General features: G+C 47.9%; 2 protein-coding genes across 9 annotated transcripts in view; both read left to right on the plus strand.

The window, feature by feature from the left end:
* NEDD4 (NEDD4 E3 ubiquitin protein ligase) overlaps nt 1–1,912 on the plus strand; it is a 45,161-nt gene extending 43,249 nt beyond the window's left edge. For all 7 annotated transcript variants that reach the window (XM_028705508.2, XM_077919002.1, XM_028705510.2 and 4 more), the window contains one exon: nt 4–1,912. In XM_028705508.2, the coding sequence (XP_028561341.2) occupies nt 4–106 (103 nt within the window). In that variant the 3' untranslated portion in view covers nt 107–1,912. The remainder of the gene's footprint in view (nt 1–3) is intronic.
* A 6,031-nt stretch (nt 1,913–7,943) lies between these two features.
* The window catches only part of PRTG (protogenin), an 86,094-nt gene continuing 77,413 nt past the window's right edge, over nt 7,944–16,624 (plus strand). For both annotated transcript variants that reach the window (XM_028706188.2, XM_028706189.2), the window contains exons 1-2: nt 7,944–8,110; nt 9,357–9,659. In XM_028706188.2, coding sequence (XP_028562021.2) covers nt 8,053–8,110; nt 9,357–9,659 — 361 coding nt within the window. In that variant the 5' untranslated portion in view covers nt 7,944–8,052. The remainder of the gene's footprint in view (nt 8,111–9,356; nt 9,660–16,624) is intronic.

Consider the following 16,624-nt stretch of genomic DNA (forward strand, 5'->3'; position numbering starts at 1 on the left):
CAGTTTTAACCGTTTAGATTTGCCTCCATATGAATCTTTTGAAGACTTGTGGGACAAGCTTCACTTTGCAATTGAAAATGCTCAGGGGTTTGATGGCGTTGACTGAGCCCCAGGAGAGGAGGGTGACAATGCTGTACTTCTTTTCTGTGCTGCAATTTGAGAGTTTACAAGCAAAACAAATATTCCAGGGACTCTGTTGCTGCATTTGAATGGCAACTTTATGGTATCCTCTTTTTTTTTTAAAAAAAAAAGTGTTAATTTCAGTTACAGCTAATTGTATTTTGCATTTCAAACTCTTGCCTGTTGGATTAGCGGGTGCGCATGAACACTGGCGAGGCTGGCATGAATGAGCCTTGCATTACCTCTTACAAGAATTTGCCGCCTTGGCAATCTTAACTACTGAAAGCGTAAGCTGTGAAAAGCCGAGTGTGTCTGTCTGTCTTCCGTCCATCCGTCGGTCCACGTGTGTGCATTCTCTCTCCAGAGGTGGCCGGACAGCCCACGGATTCTGCTCTTGGGTTGCGAAGCACTTCTTCAGACTTTCCAAAGCACCTTAACTATATCTTTGGGTAACCTTAAAATCTTTCCACCTGTGCGCAGTAAACTGGCTCTGGCTGCACTTGTGCACATTGCTGCAGGCGCTGAGCTGGTAGGGCTTGTGCTGGATGGCAGCTTCTCTGTCCAGCTGTGCTTGCTCTGAGCAGCAAGAAGCAGTGCAGAGAGACTGGCAGCAGCTGCTTCCCTGGGCATTGCACAGGAGGAAACGTCTTCCCAGTCGATTATGCCCAGTTGTTTCCTTTTTTAGTATTCCCAATTCTATTTCTAAACTTTTTAACTTTTGAGATTAAAAAGTAGCATGGACTTAAATGAGATTATTTTAAAACCTGTTTGGATTTATACGCTAGTGTATTTTTGGTAAATCATATTTTGATAAATTGTCTAACAAATAATATTTTCAGCTTTGCTTTTTTGAACTCAAGACAGACTTTTTTTTGTTTTTGAATACTACAGTGTTAAGTCATAGGAAAATGCCTTTTCATATTCATTCTTGCAGTATTGCACCACAAAAAATAAATAAATATGCAGACATGTTTACAGGGTTTTGCGGGCCAAATTCAGCAATCTGATCTGTGCAAACGTGAGTGACGCTTCTCAGAATAACCACCCAGGGCAGAATTTGGCCCTGAAATTAGTTTAGATGTTACAGGACTCCGCTTCCATACCTATTCCAACTGCATTTTTATATTTTGTCAACATTTAGTCTAGAAACCAAATAAAAATACAGTATAACCAAAGTTATAGTATATGATGTGCAATTCAGCATGAAACATTTTGTACATTTGTTCAATAAGAAATAAGGATATTTTAGTATGAGCGTCAGGGCTGGTATTTTGATCAATGCTGGTTTAAAATCATGTTTTGAGAAGTGGAAGTTTACAAAACAGTCTTTGGTTTGGGTTGACTCTTGAACCCTTTTGTTATGCACGTATCTGGAGCAGTTCCCCAAGTGCCACAATCCTGACCCAGTTGGAAGGGGCTCATGCCTGACCCATTGGAGAGGTCACTGGGCTGCCGCAACACTTGGTGAACTGCACCAAAGACCTGGAGAAAAGGCAGGTCCACCCCTGTGGCCAGTTGCCATCTCACATGCACATTGTCGAAGACCTGCAACTCGCCCTAACAAATGGGCCTTAAGGGGTCTTTCAAATCCTTTTTGGACGGGGTCTAATGCATTCAAGAGTATTACAAGTAAATAAAAATGACTATTCAATCTACATACTTTTTTGGGGGGGTTGTGTGTGTAAAATTTGGAATAATCTGTCTGTATAAATTTGAATGTAACAGAGTACTTTAGTCTAACAAATGAACAGCCTGAAGAACCTGAAACGGTAAATAAAATCTATTCTGATAAGCTGGCTGGTTTTCCTTCAAGTCAATTCAGTACTACTGAAATGGTCTATAATTAGTTCTCTGAAGCAGCCATTCCCATCAGTTTCTCCTCCTTTGCCTCTTAGCTCCAGAAAATATCTGCTCCCAAAGCTCTTGCTATTTATCCTCTTACCTTTCACTGTTCCTTGTTGTGTGGATCAAGTGAGGAGGTGGAGAACCAGGTAACTCACCTTGAGCGCCTCCTTGGAGAGGGAAGGTGGCATATTAATGCAATAAATAAATAAAAACCCTGAACTATGGAGTGTGTGTGTGTGTTCCATAAGTGTGTGTGTGTGTGAACCTGTGACAGTGGTTCTCAAACATTTTTCTCTGGGCCACACTTGCAGAATAGAAAGTTGCTCATGCCGCACTGAATTTTTTTATTGACAAGAAAACCAGAAGAAGCAACTAGCAGTGCTTGATTTATATTTCGTATTTTTCGCCGTATAGGACGCACTTTATCCCCTCCAAGAATGAAGGGGAAATGTGTGTGCGTCCTATGGGGCGAATGCAGGCTTTCAGGAGAGCCCCACCACCAGCCCCACAAGCTCGGGGGACAGCGGGGAGGCTCTGGGTCCCGACTTGGTTAGAAGGCTGGCGGGGGGGAGAAGCCTGCCCCTCCCCGTCGCCAGCCCCGCAAACTCGGGGGACAGCGGGAGGCGCAGCTTCGGCATGGCTCTGGGTCCCGTTCTGGGGGCTGGCGTCGGGAGAAGCCCGAGCTTCCCCCGCCCCAGCCCCGTGCCTGGGGAAAAAAAAATAATTCCCCCCCCCTTTATTCCCCCCCCCCAAATCTAGGTGCGTCCTATGGGCCGGTGCGTCCTATAGGGCGAAAAATACGGTAACATGCTTTACAATATGATCATGGGATATCCAGAAAGTATAAAACAATGTAGCTATATAGGAACACAAATCATTCCCTAAATATCATTATAAACATATATATCTTATGTATGCAGACGCAGTGAGAGGCGTGAGCTTGCCTTTGTCAGGTAATCTCTAATTTGAGACAGACATATGTCATGGAGCACCAGAAGAACAACCAATTATCTTGAAGAGAGGCATGGACATTATTTCTGGTTGCATATCCGATTTTTTCTTTTATTTTTATACTCTACAACAGTGTTTCCCAACCTTGGGCCTCCAGCTGTTTTTGAACTACAACTCCCATCATCCCTGACTAGCAAGACCAGTGGCAAGGGATGATGGGAATTGTAGTCCAAAAACAGCTGGAGGCCCAAGGTTGGGAAACACTGCTCTACGAAGCTACCCTGAAATGTTTAAATGTTTCTTTGATTGCCCTTGAACCTTCCTGCCACATTTGCCATCCTCTCCTGCCACACCATTTGAGAACCATTGACCTGTGACAAAATGCAGCTGTTTATTTAATGCATAGATAAAAGCTACTCCCAAACATGGAGCTGTGTCAAACCCAGACATCAGTTGATTTGCCTTATTATGTAGTTGGATGATTATGAAAACCAAGCTTATTTCTTGGATCAAGCAAGTCTCTGAGTTGCAGCCTGCCAGGCAGTCACAAGATGTCCAGCTTCCCTCTGAGCCTTCCACAGCCCTTAGAAATGGTGGGTGAGGTTTGTAAAATGGGTTATATTCCACTTCCACATAGTCCAGATGACTTCTTTCAAATGGGGAGTTAGATCAGGCTTCCTCAGCCTCGGCCCTCCAGATGTTTTGAGACTACAATTCCCATCATCCCTGACCACTGGTCCCCGCTAGCTAGGGATTATGGGAGTTGTAGGCCAAAATCATCTGGAGGGCCGAGGTTGAGGAAGCCTGAGTTAGATGAAGTGCTAAACATGCAGCTCAGAGGCTGATCACAGATCAAAAACCCCAATGTCTGAGGGTGGGATCAGCCAATGTGTAAGTTATCCAGGATTGTGGAGTCCGCTGCTTTTGCATTTCTTCAATAGAAGAAGTGAAATCTTTCTCTGCAGTGCAACTCTGCTCCGAGTGACATACATCAGTCCCTTTTCCCCTTTGATTCAGCTGCTGATCATCTATTCCAGGAGGTCTCACTTTTCCCCCATCAAGGTTAGTGAGGTTAAAAGCGCTCTTGCTATCCACAAGATATCCCAAGCCATTTTTGCTAATCCGTCTTACTGGTATAGATAGCTTCCTCCTCAAATATTCAGTGGCAAAGATTTTCCCTGTACCTTTGCAGGCAATGAGTAACAGCACTGAGATTGAGGCAATTTTGATTACTCATCAAGCTCCACCAGAGGGCATAACAAGCCAGCTATCACACTGCAGATGAGTTTAGGGCCAGAGCAAGAGTACACAAGTTTAGGACTCAAATAGGACTCTGAAATTTGCCGCCTGAGGTGCCCCAAATCACCTTATCTCCTGGTAGGGATATTAATGGGGTCCGACTTGAATTGGACCCAGTAACAAAAGGGTGGAGAAAAGCTTCATGAACACAAAAATTAGGATCCAACATTCATCCTGAATATGTGATTAATTCACTCAACTTGGCAACTGTTCCCACTGGAGTAAGCAGAAACCTTTTCAGTTCCACAAGGGGGAGCCACCGAATCTTATGAATACCATCTTAAATAACTCCAAAATGTGGTTCCCTCCAGAAGTTTTGGACTACAGCTCCCACCAGCTCTGAGCAGCATGATGGGAGTTGTAGTCCAAAACATCTGGAAGGCGCTAGGCTGCCGAAGGCTGCACTGAGTTTTCCTGGAAGGCAACGATGGAGGCAGCTGTGCATTTAAAAGTAGTTGGCGTTTTTAGTGAAATGTCCAAATGGTGGGGAAATGTATCAAAAAGTGGCTATAGTGGCTCTGGGTTATATTTGGAGCAAGCACTTGTACCAGTGGATTTGCTTATCCCCGTTGTTGGAAACCACAGGAGGGCAGAGTGCTGCTGTGCTCAAATCCCACAGGCAGCTGAGTGGCCACTGTGAGAACAGGATGCTGGACGATGTGGGCCTTTGGCTCATCTTATGTTCTTCGCTTTTCTGCAATCCCTCTGCTGCCTCTCCTCTCTTCTCAGCCACTGCCAGCTCGGACCCCATTGTGATATTTTATACTTGTGTACACTGCTATTTTTCTGCCAGTTTATCTAGCGTGGAGAGAAGTTTTTGGAGCTCCTCCTGATTCCTTTTCTTTTTTCCACTCTAAATAATTTGGTGCCATCCTCAGACTTTGTTACCTATAATTGTTTTCAACTAAGTCCTGCTTGGAATTAAAAAGCACTAATCCGGTTGCAGATCTTCAGGGTTCCCACTGATTCCATCTCTCCATAGTAAGAACTGTCTTGGTTCATCCTTGTTCTCTTTAACCAGTTTCTGATTCATAATACAGTGGTACCTCGGGTTACATACGCTTCAGGTTAGAGACTCTGCTAACCCAGAAATAGTACCTTGGATTAAGAACTTTGCTTCAGGATGAGAACAGAAATCGTGCAGCAGCAGCGGCGTGGCAGCAGCAGGAGGCCCCATTAGCTAAAGTGGTGCTTCAGGTTAAGAACAGTTTCAGGTTAAGAACGGACCTCTAGAACGAATTAAGCACTGCACAACCCACTTAAAGATTAAAGCCACTGTCCATTGTCTTCTATGCCAGCCTGCTTCTACTTGTGGAAGAGTGTTGCAGATGAATGTGTTCTGTGCAAAATCCTCACAAAGTGCTGCCCCTGTCGTTGTGGCACCTGCTTTGGTGCAGCAAGGACCATGCCACTTGACACACAACCAGCAAAAGGTGTCACTTGTACTTTTGCATTACTGGAAGTTTGCTAACATTCCTGGAGACATGCAGAAGGAAAACAGAAGGGGCTTGTTTCTGACTCCAGTTTGGTGCCAGGCAGAAAAAATCCTACTACAAAGCCTGTTGGGTCCAGGGAAACGAATTCCTCCCTCCGCTCCCCTTGTGCATCCAATCTGAGCTAAGGAAAAATCCCAAGAGTTTCTAGCTGTAAACAAACAGTTTTGTTAGCAAGATGAGCAAATGGACAAACTTTCATGAACTGTTTTTTCGTTTTGCAAAAAAGCCGCTTCAGAGGAGCTTTTGTGTGTGGTTCAGGACCTCTCTGAAATATAAGACTCCTGGTGAGGAGAAATATTGTTATGGAAGCTAGACCTGTGGTCCAGTGTGTGAGAGAGAGAGAGGCAGGGAGAGGGCTTGGGAGATGCCTTGGAGGCTTCCGATCTGTTTATCTTCACACTCCTGAGAGGTCATCGCTCTTGTGCTGTGACAGCAGCTGGTAGGTAGGAAGAGCCTTTTGGAGGAGGGGGGAGGTTAAGATAAGGGGACAGGCCTGGTGGAGCCTCCTCTGGTCAGAGTTCCTGCACGTCTGCGGGAGATAAAATGGAGCAGAGGCAGAAGGCCTCAGCCATCTATCCTTCTGATGAAATCGAAGATAAAAGGGGGGGGGGGGGAATCAAACAGCTAATTCCTAAAAATCCACGTAAGGGGAGACAAGGACATGAAACACATTTGCGTGTATCTCTGGGCCTCAGTAGGTCTCTGGTCAAGCTTTCCACCTTACAAGTGTGAGTTTGTTAGGAAATTCAGCGATGTGGCCAAAATGCTGCAATAAAGAACAACTCTCAGGGGCACCCTTCGGTGGCAGGTTCAGCCTATACAAAGGCCAAAAGGAAGGTGGCATTCTAGCTAGGCCCTGTGCATACTTCTGAACCCCAAGTTATATTTGTGGCGGGGGACGGGGTATGCTTAATCCTCAGTCCCTGAAAACTCCTGTCCTCTTCCCTAAGTGTTTCCAGATCTGTGTGTGAGGTTGATGCCAGCTCTGTGTCCTGCCAGAGGCAAGAGGTGGTCAGTGGGAGCTTCCTTAGGTCAACTGGAGAACTTCTTGCAGTAATGTGGCCCTAGACTTCATCTCACGGCAGCGACATGTGGGGAGCACATGCCCTGCTTTCAAGCTTATTCCCATTGGGCTACTGTGAGAACAGGATGCAGGACCGGGCAGACTTTTGGTTTGATCCAGCAGCCCAGTTCTTCTTATGGAATTAAACAAGAGGAAATGAAAGAGTAGAGTATTCCCTGCGAAAGAATGCCAATGGGAGTTTTATGCTGGCCACACACAGCACTGATGCGGAGAGATCTTTATCAGCCCTAAGTGCTGCGTGTTATACCTTGCATAGCTCCAACAAGGTCTCCAGTTATAGCAGCAATTCATCAAAATCAGAGCTGGGAGGACAGCCATAAATAGATAACTAGAAAAGAAAGCGGAGTTTGGCAGGCTCTTCAAATACATATTGCCCCAAGCCATTATTTTAAATATACAGAGACAAATAGGAAGGCAACAACGGGTTAACGGTGCTTGGAGGGGCATCTTTTGTCCTTTATCTGCTCGGGGACCCCGGCAGCCCCCACGAAGCTCCCCTTGGGGTCCCTCTGCAGCCCCCCGAGTTTGCCGGTCTCCTTCGGGCAGGAGCAGCGCAGCGAGCGAGACGTCGGGGGGTCGCAGCCTGGGGAGAGAAAGGTCCGCTCCCTGCGCTCAGGCTGCCGCGGGCCGCTGGATCGGGGGGGATCTTGTGCCCTTATTGCACGGGCTGCGAGGCGGGAAGCCCCTCCTCCGCCCAGCTGCTCCTAGCGCTGGAGGCTCTTCTCGGCCGCCCCGTCGGGCCGGGCAGCGCGGCACAGAACCCCCGGGGCGAGGAGCCCGTCCGGGAGGGCGCGCAGCAAGGCCGCCGTCCTCCCCACACCGCGCCGGGGCCCGGGCAGCGAGGGGATCCCCCGGGAGAGCCCGCCAGCAGCCTCCTCCCCGCGCCGGCTCCAGCGCCCCCTCCTCCTCCTCCCAGGCGGGCGCTTGGCGAGGCTGACCTCAGGTGCCTGCGCGGGGGGGAGGGGGCGGAGGGCCGGCTCCAGCCAAAGGCCAATGGAGAGGCCCCGAAAGTAGGGCCGGGGAGCCCCCCGCCTCCTCCTCCTCCTCCTCCCTCCCCGCCTGTCCTGCCGGACCCCGGCCGCAGCCCCCTCCTCCCTTTGGTGTCCCTGCGCTGCCCCAAGCGGGGAGGGGGGGGGAGAAGAAAGAGTCCCCCGGCGGGCGGGCGCGCTGGCCGGCCAGGCAGAGAGAAGCCATTCGGCCCTCTGGACGGACGGACGCGCTGCTGGCCGGAGGAGGGCGATGCCCCAGAGAGGCTAAATGGCGCCCCGACGGAACCCGCTCCTCGCCGCCTTCCTTGGCCTCCTCGCCCTCCCAGGTGAGCCGAAGCCCGGGCGCCGCCGCGCATCCCCCGGACTAACTGGCCGGCCGGCCGCTGGCTGGCTCGGCCGGTCCTCCTCCTGGCAGCCGGCCCAGAAGAGGCGGAGGCGGCCGCCCGGCCCCTCCTCTCCTCCGGCTCGGCGCTTCCCCTTCCCGCCTCCGGAGCCGCGGCATCCTCTGCCCAGAGCCCGACGGCTGCCCAGGCTGCGCGTCTCCGTTCCTCGGAGCTCTTCCCCTTCTTTTTTTTTGGGGGGGGGTCTCCCTCGCTCGCCTCGCTGCGTCCCGGCCATTGAGGGCTCCCCCCACCCGCCAGTCCAGCCCTGGCTGGGCTAACGAGCCCTTGTAAAAAGAGCTTTTTACGAGGCGCCCCGCGCGGGATCTTTTTTTTTGACGAGCTTGTAAAATTAGCGACCGGCTTGTGGCCTGGAAGGGGCCCGGCGACTAGGCTCGAAGACCCCGCTCGCAGCAGCGCCTATTCCCTTGTTCCTTCATTCCCGCGTTGGCCGGAGGGGGAGAGGGGGCCCAGGGGCCGTTTCCACACAGGGACCCCAGCTCGGAAAGGGAGGCGAGGGGCCATTTCCCCGGCGAAGGAAGGGGAGCCGCACGGGACGCCTCCCGCCCCTCCGGGTCCTGCTCCCCTGCGCTTCTCCCCATCAGCCCCAGCCAAGCCGGCCAGGCAGGGAGCTTTTCGGGGTGCTCCGCGGGCGAGGCGGTGTGTGCTCCTGGGGGCAGCATGCCCGTTTGCTCCCCTTGGCCAACCAGGCTGGGACCGTGAAACCCCAACGGGCATCGATAGTGCTGGGGGGCTCTACATTTTTCCGGGGCGGGGAGACAGAACTTTCTTCCCAAAGGACCTTTAAATAAAGTTATCCACGTGTTAGCTCCTTTCCCTCTCCTTTGATCTGGTCGCCATCTGTTCGGTTGGGCTGCAGTGTTTGTTCAATTAATCTGTTAATCAATTTGACCAAAAATAAAACACCCCCCTCCCACTTCCAATCAACAAGGAGAAAAAGCTCTCTTTCAGCTTTTAAACAAGTACAGTTTTAAAAATGTAAACTTTAGCAACTGCACCCAGCAAACACTGTATATAGATATGTAATGTTTTCATGTTTGGAGTGTTATTAAAATATTTCAGGCCTCCAGCACTTTAAACCAGTTACACAGTAGTTGGCATGTGTTTGACCCTACACAGAAAAGAAACTACTTTCTTTCTCTTTCCTTTCCCCTCTTTCTCGTTCTCTCAGGAATATGGTGTTTTAGTGAACTGTTTTTTGCGAAAGAGCCTCAGGACGTAACCGTTGCTAGGAAGGAGGCTGTGGTTCTGGACTGCCAGGCACGAGGCGAAGTCCCCATCACCATCACGTGGCTCAAAAATGGGGTGAAGGTGACTGAAAATGAACGGATCTACACTTTGTCTAATGGCTCTTTGTACATCAGCGAAGTGGAGAGCAAACGTGGGGAGACACTGGACGAAGGACATTACCAGTGCTTGGCTCTCAACAAATACGGTGCTATCCTCAGCCATAAGGCCCACCTCACGTTAGCCAGTAAGTCATCTCAGTTGTTCTTCGCTGTTGATCATTTCCTTCCTTTGTAAACCTGTTCAGGAACAGAGTGACAACATTAGCCAGTGCGTGCTCGATAAAATGCATTGCTATCATTCTTCCAGTACAATTTTAAACCTTACGGGAATTTTAAATGGCTTCATGGTTCAGTTTGTAAATGCATGTGTTTGTGAAGCCTCTTTTAACCTCTGCTACATAGAGGTTGACTTTGCCTGGGCTACTCCAAATAGCACACCTGGCATCTTCCTAAAGGGAGATTTCTGAGTGAGTGAACTATTGCTGCAAACTGTATTTCAAAACATCGTGAATATATGAACTTGCAACAGCCCTTCCCTAGCTTGGCACCCTCCAGCTCTTTAGGGTTGTAGCTCCCATCAGTGTCAGTCACAGTGTGGTTGCATGAAATCATGGTGGTTGCTCTCCTGCTGCAGGAAGGCTGACTCCCAGGGCCCTAAATATTTGTGAGATGCTTGCCTTTAAGCACATTGAAGCTCTGTTTTGTTGTTGTTGTTAATCTGCTGGTATCAGAGTTGGGAATCCACACCTGCTGCCATCTTGCTTTGAAGGGTTGTAGCTCAATGGTGCAGCATCTGAAGGCAGTATGAAGCTTCAATCCCCAATGGCTTCTCCAGGCAGGGCTGGGAACTGTCTCCTGCCTGCAACCTGGGAGAGCCCTACTGCAAGTTAGCATAGACAAGTTAGTGCCGACAGCTAGATGGCAAAGTGATCTGACTAGCTATAGGGCAGCACTTCCTGTGAAGGAGGATCGGCTATTAGTCCTCCATGAGTGTGCCACTGCTGTTCCTCAACTGGACAGAAGGGTACTCAGCCCTGTGTTGGTCTGCAGCAGCAAAAACAATGAATACTCTTCTAGCAAGGGCTGATGCATTTTCATTCTGTACAGCTAAATTTGGGGGAGTGGCTGCTGTGTTCATCTGTAGATGAGTATGTACTGCAGGTATAGGCAAACTCAGCCCTCCAGATGTTTTGAGACTACAACTCCCATCATCCCTAGCTAACAGGACCAGTGGGCAGGGATGATGGGAGTTGTAGTCCCAAAATAATCTGGAGGGCCGAGTTTGTCTATGTCTGATGTACTGTATATAGCTGACATCCCTCTGTCCCAAGAGACAAGGGAGGAGTGCAGTTTTAGGTATGAGGTCAAGCTGTTTGGAAGGTTTCAGCAACTGCTGTGGCTGTGCTCATCTGTAGATGAGTGGTGCTCAAGTTTTTCCGACTCTGGCCCATTTGAAAATTGCTGAGCATCTTTGGCAGGCCACAGGTTTTTCTGCCTGTTGTAGCAATTGTAACCCTATATAATTCAGATTGTGATAACAGTAAAATACACTTGGGAAATAAAAGAAGCAATAAAATACAATTAAACATCAATATGAATATTTTATATGATGGATGTTCCAATTCCCACCTGAATGAAGCTTGTGGGCCAATGACAGTCCAGAGGATACAGTTTGGGAACTCTTTGCTGGAGATGCAGAAAAAACCCTCTCACGGCGCTTCACGCACCTGATGAAGTAGACTCTAGTCTAGGGAAGTTTATGACACAATATATATATTTGTTAATTTTAAGGTGCTGCAAGACCTTAAAAGTGTGTTTTGTCCCACAGGAGTCACTGTTGGGTCCCAATGAGAACTTAGATGTTGGTGCCTGATGTTGAGAGTTGGTTTAGAGACTAATTACTTACATAGTGTCTGGAGATCACAAAAGGCCACTCCATATGCTGCCACAGAAGTGGGGAAAGGAGGAAGGAGTGAAATATTTAACCACTTCTGTGTAAGGAATGAGCCAGCTTCTCAATGCTGCATGTGGTGGTGTGAAAGCCATTACTTTACTTGTAGTTGCTATGTTTAGATTCTGATTTTCTTGCATCTCGGAATTTAAGGCAGCTTACATGTGTGTGTCTGTGGAGGGTCCCAGGTTGTCTCTTATCTGAGCACTGACTGACCAAACCCAGAACTGCTTAACTTCAGCTTAAGTTGTGCATCGTGTGCCTGCAGACCACACCTAGATCTTAAATGGCTGTGCAGTGGCATCTTGTTGGCCAAATGTGATGACTGGAAAGTGACTGCCACTTACTTTGAAAAGTAAAAACTCTTCAAGACCACATCAGGGTGTTCCTGCATGGGCTTTTCTTATCACACAAAAGCCCTCCCACCCTCAGCCAGTACAGTGGCTCTTGCAAGGAGCTCATCCACTGTCTTGGCTAGCAGGGGAGGAGTTGCTGCTGGGTTGTGGCCAAAAAAACTTGCACAGCAGAAGCATGGTTTCCCTTGAATATATTCCTTTTCTCCCAGCCTCACTTACTCTTATGTTCAATCTTCTGTGGGATGGAAATGGCCTCCAGACTTTGAGTCTGGGTTTTTGTCTCGGTTTTGTTCCTTGTGAGCAAGCTTATTCAGGATCATTTTTCTTACAGCTTGACCCAAACCATGTCTAATTTTTATTCCAAGTAAGAGTGCAACCTTAAAAGTCAAATTTGTCTGTCTGTTTGTCTGTCTGTTACATTTCTATACCACCTTTGACTTCCAATGAGCTCAAGGTAGTGCACCTGGTTATCCCCCTTCCCATTCCATCCTCACAACCACCCTGTGAGGTAGGTTAGGCTAAGAGATGGTGACTGGCCCATGGTCACCCAGTAGTGAGCTCCATGCCTGAGTGGGGATTCATACCCTGGTCTCCTAGGCCTTAGTCCAACATTAACCATTATGCCACACATTTAAACAGTTAGCTGGGTGGTGTCATAAATATGCAAGAGGGAAGCTGAGACATGGCTGCATGTGAACTTCTGGGACAGGTGAGTGAGGTATATGGTAATACTGCCAGCGTTATCCTCGCTTGCTTTTATATCCCAAGCAAAGCACTTGGTGCTCTGGCCTCCCCACCACAGGATTTGCCCTTGTGGGAACTGTTCATCTTGTTTTGCAAGAGGGCTTTGGAGCTTCCTGGAGGCCTGTGGCTGTCTGCTGCTTCCCAGCTTTGCCCACTCAGTGGGGCAAAGAGTGACCTCCACCAGCTAATTCCTCTTTGCAGCCATGGATTTGAGGAACTTCCTGCTTGGCTTGGCTTTTGGTGCCAGAGTTGGGGAAAGCCTTCCATCAGTAGCCTACCTTATAAATGAAATATTCCGCGCCTAAGTTCTCAGGTTTCAAATAAGTGGAGAGTCAGTCACCTGCTACTTTCTGCGCTGGTGGTTCAACCTGTATATCTACAGATTCTGGAAGATGTCCCTTTTGCTCCTGGCTCATTTGTGCTTTTAATCTCCCGATGGTTGGGGATTGGAATCTATGTCCGCCGAATCTTGGCTTGGGTGGTCTTTGCCTGTGTTTGGAAGAAAGTCCTAAAGGCAAAATAATTATTGCTGTGAGATTTCTATAATCACAGCCTCCCAGCTTCCTGGGGAAGCCTCTGATGACACTGGAGGCAGGCAGGACACATTTGAAGAAATGGTGGTGTCAAACCTATGAAGAAACATGGTCCGTGTAAGTGGTGGGGGATCCCAGAGCACCTTGTTCTTGATTCTCAGAAAAGATGGTAGATGAGCTCCTAAAGAGTTCACACCTCCATCCTTTCTGATGCATTTCGTGAAGCCTAGTCTTGCTTATGAAAACATTTCCCACAATAGAAGACAGATGACTTGGCAGTCTGTGGCCACCATGGCCCCAGAAGTTAGCAAGCTCCTCCCAAAGTTTTGGATCAAGTAGGGCGACCCAACCATCTAATTTGTGATCCACGTGTTTTGATATTGAAAGGTATAGCTCCATTCTCTCGTCACATTGTCTCACAAGATGGTGTTTGGGTCACCATGAAATTAATTAAAATAATTCGGACAATGGTCAGGCTGGCTAGACAATAGAGTTACGGAACAATATACATTATGGTGATCCTCCCCCACTTTCTTGAATCAAGTGTTTTTCCTGTGTTTATATGGAATTGCAAAGCTTAAAATATATCCAAAGTTTATGACTCCCTTACAGCATGATCCTATACCTATTTATTTGTCCTATGTAAATGTGTATAGGATTGCAGTCTAAGTGTGATAAGGGGTCAAACTCAACTTTTCAAACCCCAAATGCATTAGAAATAAAGGAAGCCTCCTTTCCTGTTTCTCTGAATTTCAGAAGATGTGAATGAATTTCCAGCATTTTGTAGTCAAAGGAAATAGTTTTAGCTGGGCTCATGATGGCTTTACAGCCCTGAAGAACAAAATGACTTTCTTTGTGGCCATGGCAAAGCTGAAACTATACATACTAAGCAGGTGGAGGCTGGGCTTCCCTTTCTTCCCTTTCTTCCTTTGCAAAGGGTGAAAAGCAAAAGGCGGCTGCTCCAGCCCCCCACCCCCCCACCCCCGCAAGCAGCAGGGTGCAAGTCTCTTCTCTCCCTTTTGCTTGCTCAAATCTCTCACCACCTTGGTTTATCTTTGGTTTCAGAAGGGTATTCCTGGGTGCTGCATTTGGAAATCTGAAACTTTAATCTGCTCCAGAGTTTGAGATTTGAGCACATGGGGAGCTTGGATCTAAAGTTAGGGAGGGGAAGCTGAGGGTTGCACTCTAGGCAGCCATTCCATTATTCATGTGCAAATTAAGAATTCACAGGGTTAAAAGGTTAGAAACTGGCCAGGATGAGGTTTACCCTTGTGATAAAGAGCAGATGACCCTCATTCACTGGCCAAAGCTTTCATGTAAGCTCCTCTGCAAAGTTAGTGATTGCCATGAATTGTTCTTGAGGAATGCAGAGTTCCCAATGCGTCCTGGCCTCCCCTCCGCTGCCCCTCTGCAGCCTTATCTCAAGAGCCCATCAGAACAAGTTTGCAGGGATGGGCCAGGATCCCTTTCCAGCCCCCCCCCGTCCCCCCCCGCTTTTGCTTTCCTGTTGTTCTTTTGACTTGCTTCTAGTCTTTATTTTCTTTCCTTCCAGCATCCCTTTCTGCCCTTCACCATATCAGTTAGGTTTAAAAATATGGCATTTTGGGAAGGTGACTGCTGTTGCTCCTAATGCAACAGGGTAATGGGGGGGCGGTGGGGGGGGGAGCATGCAGGAAGATGCCTTCCTCCTTCACAGTTTCTTTGTGAGGCACCATGTGGGGGTAAAATGCTAATATCTGAAGATTAAACAGCTTATTGGAAGTTCAGGCTAGCAGCGCCTCTTTGACTAACAGGATTCAAAGTTGCTAGAGTATTTGAGCATTGAGGTCTTTTCAACAAGGGGAGGGGTGGCAGTGTTAGGGCATTGGAACCTAATGCTTAAGCCCTGTACAGTTAAAACTGGAACAAAAGCTTGATAAGGTTGGTTGGACGGGTCTCCCTGAAATTATTTACTTTTTAAATACAATTAGCCTTTGGATAACAGAAAGAGATGCACTGGAAGATACTAAAGTAAAGCACTTTGGGGCAGATTGGGAACCCTTCATCTGACTGAAGGAGATGGATGTTAAGGGTGGATGGATGGAAGTGTGGTGTGTTGTTTTTTTAAGAGAGAGAGAGCGCTTCTTATCTTCTTTTTTAAGATCAAAGGAGACAGTGACATAGCTGGCATATTATTGATTTCTGCACTGCAGGGCATAGATGGGTATCAGAGGATACTGACTTAAAATCACTCCAGATCTTCTAATTGATTGTGTCAGCACAAAAGCAGTTTGCAGGGTTTGTTTGTTTATGTTTTGCTTTTCTGTGGAAGATTCCTTTGAACAAAGGTGGGTGGCTGCCAGTTGAGTGGAAGGGAAGTTAGAGCCTCGCTGATTGTCTGCTGCTTCAGACAATGAGGTGATGGACTTTTGCTTCTTTCACATCTGCTTTCTTGCCTCTCCAGGGGCTTAAGGTAGCGCCCCTCCCTCCCTAGGAATACAAACGTTTGCTTCCTGTTTATAGTTAAAAGCCTACCTAGTATATTGATGGGCCTGCAGTCACTGGAACCATTCCCTCTTTTTTCAAATCAAGTAGGTGTTGTGTTTTTTTTGGGGGGGGTGATATTTAGCTTTTGTGTGTGAGAGAGGAGGTTCAAAAATTTTAATTTTATTAAAAAGCAAAGGTTGGTCCGTAATGGGGGAAATTTAAAATCCACTGCTGAAAACCTTCATTGGGACCAACCAAAACATCACAGAGCACAGTACTACATCCAGCCTATTTTTTGGTACTTTTTTTGTCCGTCCCCCCCCCCCTTTCCTCTGCTTTCATTGCTTCACTTTGTGTTAACATGTTGCCTGATGAAGAAGAGTTCTGGAGAGCTTGAAAAGCCAAGCTTTTCAGATGCTTTGGTTGGTACTAAAAGGGCATTTTGGAGTTTTCGTTTTCTAGTGCAAACTATAAAACCCATTTTCAGGATGTAAAACTGAGAATAGCAGCATGAGACATGTTAAGGAGGTCATATCAAATGATGCAAAGCTGAGGCCCTGAGCAAGTGGGGGCAGCAGAAACCTTTCTTGGATTGGGTGGGGTGAGAACTAAGAGACTTCCCCAGCAGCAGAACACATGGGTAATGAAGGGCCACATGCAGTGGCTGCAGGGGGAAAAGAAATCTCCTTTTCCATTATAAAAGTTTTCGTTCCTGGTTGCCTGCAGACAGTTTGACTGGATGAGTGTCTATACCCAAGCCCACTTAAGAAAAATTCCACAGTCCCTGTTAGGGCAATACAGTGGTACCTCGGGTTACAGACGCTTCGGGTTACGTGTTTTCAGGTTACGGATGCACCGAAACCTGGAAGTACCAGAATGGGTTACTTCCAGGTTCCAGCGCTCGCGCATGCGTAGAAGCACTAAATTGCACTTTGCGCATGAAGCACTGAATCATGTCACGTGCATGCGCAGATGCAGCGCTGTGGGTTGCGAACGCTGTGGGTTGCGAGGGTGCCTCCTGCATGAATCACATTCGCAAACTGAGGTTCCACTGTACCTTTACTAGGCCAACCAAAATGTCACAAAATAGGGTGCCAGCC

This window comes from Podarcis muralis, chromosome 14 (genome assembly GCF_964188315.1).
Source record: "Podarcis muralis chromosome 14, rPodMur119.hap1.1, whole genome shotgun sequence".
NCBI classification, from domain to species: domain Eukaryota; kingdom Metazoa; phylum Chordata; class Lepidosauria; order Squamata; family Lacertidae; genus Podarcis; species Podarcis muralis.